The 4342-nt window shown below is 44.4% G+C and overlaps 1 protein-coding gene across 1 annotated transcript in view; it reads left to right on the top strand.

Annotated features, from left to right (window-relative positions):
- Positions 1 to 493: 493 nt before the first annotated feature.
- The window catches only part of LOC104528679 (spermine oxidase-like), a gene marked incomplete at its 3' end in the record, with an annotated part of 6186 nt that continues 2337 nt past the window's right edge, over positions 494 to 4342 (top strand). Inside the window, exon 1 of the mRNA XM_010172752.1 lies at positions 494 to 730. Coding sequence (XP_010171054.1) covers positions 523 to 730 — 208 coding nt within the window. The remainder of the gene's footprint in view (positions 731 to 4342) is intronic.

Here is a 4342-nt window from a genome sequence, read left to right as displayed (position 1 = left end):
GAGATTGGATCACCACGCTTGAAGCTAAATCCTCTTTACCTCGTCCCGTAGTGATATGATCTAAAGCTTATGTTTTGTGGTTGCCACAGAGGCAGAGTGAAGCTTCATCGCTGTGTTGTGGAGCTTGTCGGCACTGGACTTGTGGTTTTCTTTTTCTTTTTAAAGTCTTGACCACAAAATTGCCACTTTTGGAGGATCTATAAAGAGATGAGAGTTTGAAAATCCTTTGACTTCTCTGGAAATAGTCTACAGGGTACAAGAGGGTGGAAATTTCTGGAGTACTCCAGGCCAAAAAGTTATTGCATCCCAACTTGACCTCAGTTATCCTTCCTACGCATCCCATTTTGAAGGCTGGGTGTAGTTTACAAGTTTTCTTTCTTTTCTGCTCAACTTGTAAAAAATTTTTGTAGCCTTCCTTAGGATTTTTTATCTGCAGAGGATAACTTGGAGCTGAGATCCCTCAACACGCTTGTTTGCTTTTTTTTTTTTCCATAGGTTCCTTAGAAAGAGAGCTTGGACGGCATGCAAAGTTGTGAAATATCTGCAGACAGCACGGATGATCCTCTTAGTAGTGGCCTACGGAGAAGACGACAGCCTCGAATAGTGGTTATCGGTGCTGGGCTTGCCGGCCTGTCAGCAGCTAAAGCGCTCTTGGAAAGCGGATTCACGGATGTAACTGTCCTTGAAGCCACCGACCGAATCGGAGGCCGCGTGCAAAGTGTGAAACTTGGTAAGAACAGAGTTTTTGGGAGCAATGGGTTGGGTTTGCTTTCTTCTGCTGGTAAGGCTTTATAGTGTTATGAGGTTCATTTGAGCTTGGAAATGGGATTTTTCAGTCATTGAACGTGTGTAAAAGGTTATTTGAGGTGTGATGTTGTTATGAACGTAAATTCTTGGGCTCCTTTCAGGATGGGTAGGTGGATCAGGAACACTGGCCCAGAAAAGCTGTGGCTGCTCCTCCCTGGAAGTGTTCGTGGCCAGGTTGGATGAGGCTTTGAGCAACCTGGTCTAGTGGAAGATGTCCCTGCTGATGGCAGGGGGGTTGGAACTGGATGATCTTTAAGGTCCCTTCCAACCCAGACCAGTCTGTGATTCTTTCTGAGCTATCTTATGTATCTTTGCTGAGGGAAGGCTGCTCCAAAACCATGTTTCTATAAAATAAAGGCCGTGGTGATCATTTTCACTCATACAGGAAGAGCTCTGTGAGGTGTTCTGTGATTAAATAACTATCAAGCCAGTTTCCACCGGAGTTTTCCAGCTTGACTCTGGACTAGGAGCAGTCAGTAAATCTCCTGGCTAGCAAAGGACTGTTTCTTAATGTCTTACATCACTTGCAAAGGAGCAAGATCCAAAGCTCTTCTGTTTCACAAACAGCCCCATTCATTTCCTTAGCACTAATTTATGGTGTAGGGCACTACCTACTGTGAATCAGGCTGCTGGCAAAACCTCTTCAATGTTTCCTTTCATCCTGATTTGCAGCTTTCCTACCTCTGTGTACTGAAAGTGCAGACACTGGATATTTTAATCCCGTGTCAATTGGAAGGGTTTGTAACATCTCTAAATGCAAAACGACTGCAACAAGCACAGCAGTCAACGAAGCTTTCCCTGGTATCTAGACGGGCATTGCCTGTCTCTTCTCCACGGGAGGCAAGAAGCTCTTTGCTTTTACTGAATTGCCTTCCTGATTTCAATTAACTAGTTCTGTTTCTGATCACACTCTATTTATTTGGCCTCTTGCTGCCCTCCTTTCTTTTTCTTTGTCAGGTGCTTACATCACTAACGATGTTTTACTCGATAAACTCGTTACAGTAAATAAACAGTAGTGTCCTATGAACTTTCAGAAGGGAAATGAATGAAAAGGCAGTCAGACAAATCTAATCTTTGGGGTTTGAATAGGCCACTTTACATTCTGCTGAGACTTGGCATAGAGGTTAGAATGGGAAGTGTGTCCTTTACTCACAATACACTGTAATAAAAATATCCTGGATCATGTCTGTGAGAGGAGGGAAGTGTTAAAGACCTGAAATCTTCAGGGAGCAATATATCAATTTGCCAGTGCACCTGTGAAACAGTTTTTGTTATTCTGGTATTGAGACCAGTTCTCTCACCTTTGGCCACCTTCATGGATTACTCGTATCTTTGTCTTTGCTGAGAATCTACTGCCTGTTCTCACTAACAGGAGACAAGAGCAGCCTTTTCAGTCTGGTGGAGATACTGCAGTTTGTAGATTTAACTGTTACTTGCAGAGCAGAGAACTAGAATCTAAAGTCTTGAACTTTTAATACCTTGCTTAAACATACAAACTGTCCATCTTTTCTTACCTTTTTCTTATCTATTTTCTTATGAGGACAGGCTGAGAGAGTTGGGGCTGTTCAGCCTGGAGAAGAGAAGGCTCCGGGGAGACCTTCTAGTGGCCTCCCAGTACCTGAAGGGGCTCCAGGAAGGGTGGGGAGGGACTTTGGCCAAGGGCAGGGAGTGAGAGAACAAGGGGTGATGGCTTGAAAGTGGCAGAGGGGAGATGGAGCTGAGATGTGAGGAAGAAATTGTTTGGTGTGAGGGTGGTGAGACAGTGTCCCAGGTTGGCCAGAGAAGCTGTGGCTGCTCCTCCCTGGAAGTGTTGAAGGCCAGGTTGGATGAGGCTTTGAGCAACGTGGTCTAGTGGAAGGTGTCCCTGCTGCTGGCAGGGGGGTTGGAACTGGATGGGCTTTAAGGTCCTTTCCAACCCAAACCGTTATGTGATTCTATGATCTTCTGCAGACTAAGTTACACTGTGTGGGTTTGGACTGCACTTCTCTCCCAAGGTGGGCCCGTGTTCTGGCCCCTTGTGCACTTTGCAGGTTCACATGCCCTTTAGCAGAATGATTTTGGAGCTCTGCTGGGCGATGAAATCTTCAGAAGCTGTGTGTACTCAGAACCTCCTCATTCCCTGGTATGAGGACAACAGGGCAGCGTGGTCCTGGGCTGTGGTTTCTCCTGTACTGCCTGGAGCAGTAAGATTGCATCTGGGGCATGCAAGAACTGCTCATTTCTCAGAACTGACTAAAGCTTACAAAATACTGTCACAGAAGTGGTTCTTCCACTCTTCAACATACAACCACTTTGATCTGCTTGTCTAAATGACATTTAAATGTTAAACTTCTTTGGCTGCTCCCCTGTCTGCACATTTGACCAAAGATCCAGTTTAAATTGTCAGCAGAGCTATGGTGGCACCTTCTCAGGGTTATATCCTAATAGTTCCACTCTCACTGCCACATGCTGTGTCTTGCAAAGGACTGTATTTTCCCCCAGCTGCGTGGAGTGTGTTCCTACTCAGCACAGGGGATTAATTTGGATTTTCAGAGGTTTGTTTCATCATCTCTAGCACAGCTGAGGCAGAGAGGTTGTGTGTGCATGGACTGTAAGTGTGTTTCTTATATGTGATCTATAACATCAGTATCCACTGCAGATAAATCGTGACAGGATGCTGAAGAAGTAGTCAGGGCTGCAAAGGGAAATGTGAAAGTTTCCATGTGTACTGGAAGAGGAGAGGTTTAGATGAGATATTAGGAAGAAATTGTTTGGTGTGAGGGTGGTGAGACAGTGTCCCAGGTTGGCCAGAGAAGCTGTGGCTGCTCCTCCCTGGAAGTGTTGGCGGCCAGGTTGGATGAGGCTTTGAGCAACCTGGTCTAGTGGAAGGTGTCCCTGCTGCTGGCAGGGGGGTTGGAACTGGATGAGCTTTCAGGTCCCTCCCAACCCAAACCAGTCTGGGATTCTATGATTCTATTCAGGAGCCTTGATACACAACCTGTGTGATACACAACCTCAACCTGTGTGATACACAACCTGTGTGATACACAACCTGTGTGTTCCTTTGGAAGATTGCTGCTGTGGTTTATTGTTGTCTGAAGACCTGTTTTGTCTGCTGCTTCTCTCTCAGTAATTCACAGAATTGGAAGCAGATTTTTTTTTTTTTCTATTTTTGATATATTGGATGATTCATTTGAAGTAGATTAATATTAGAACTAAAATCTTTTAAAGTCCTGGAAGTAAATTAACTATCTCTGTTTAAAAAGATGTTACTTAATTTTATGGTTTAAATAATCTATCATGTAACAACTGCCTTATCTGCTTGCGAGTGGTAATAGTGAGTTTCTAAGTATTACAGACTATTGTTAATTTGTTGGTGTTTGATTATATTCCACACAGCTACTGAAAACAGGAGAACTTGGAACGCATTATCATTTCTACCAAGCACCAATACAGTGGGACCTGCTGGCATATTTATTTATTGAATTTTTCCTTCCAAAGTTCAGGTGCCCCATAAACAAGAGCTCAATCCAGGAGAACTGTTAGCGTAGCAGCG

The sequence above is a fragment of the Antrostomus carolinensis genome, unplaced genomic scaffold, assembly GCF_000700745.2.
Source record: "Antrostomus carolinensis isolate BGI_N321 unplaced genomic scaffold, ASM70074v2 scaffold18297, whole genome shotgun sequence".
Taxonomy (NCBI): Eukaryota; Metazoa; Chordata; class Aves; order Caprimulgiformes; family Caprimulgidae; genus Antrostomus; species Antrostomus carolinensis.
Note: the sequence above shows the minus strand (reverse complement) of the source record. Positions and strands in the feature narration are given on the sequence as shown.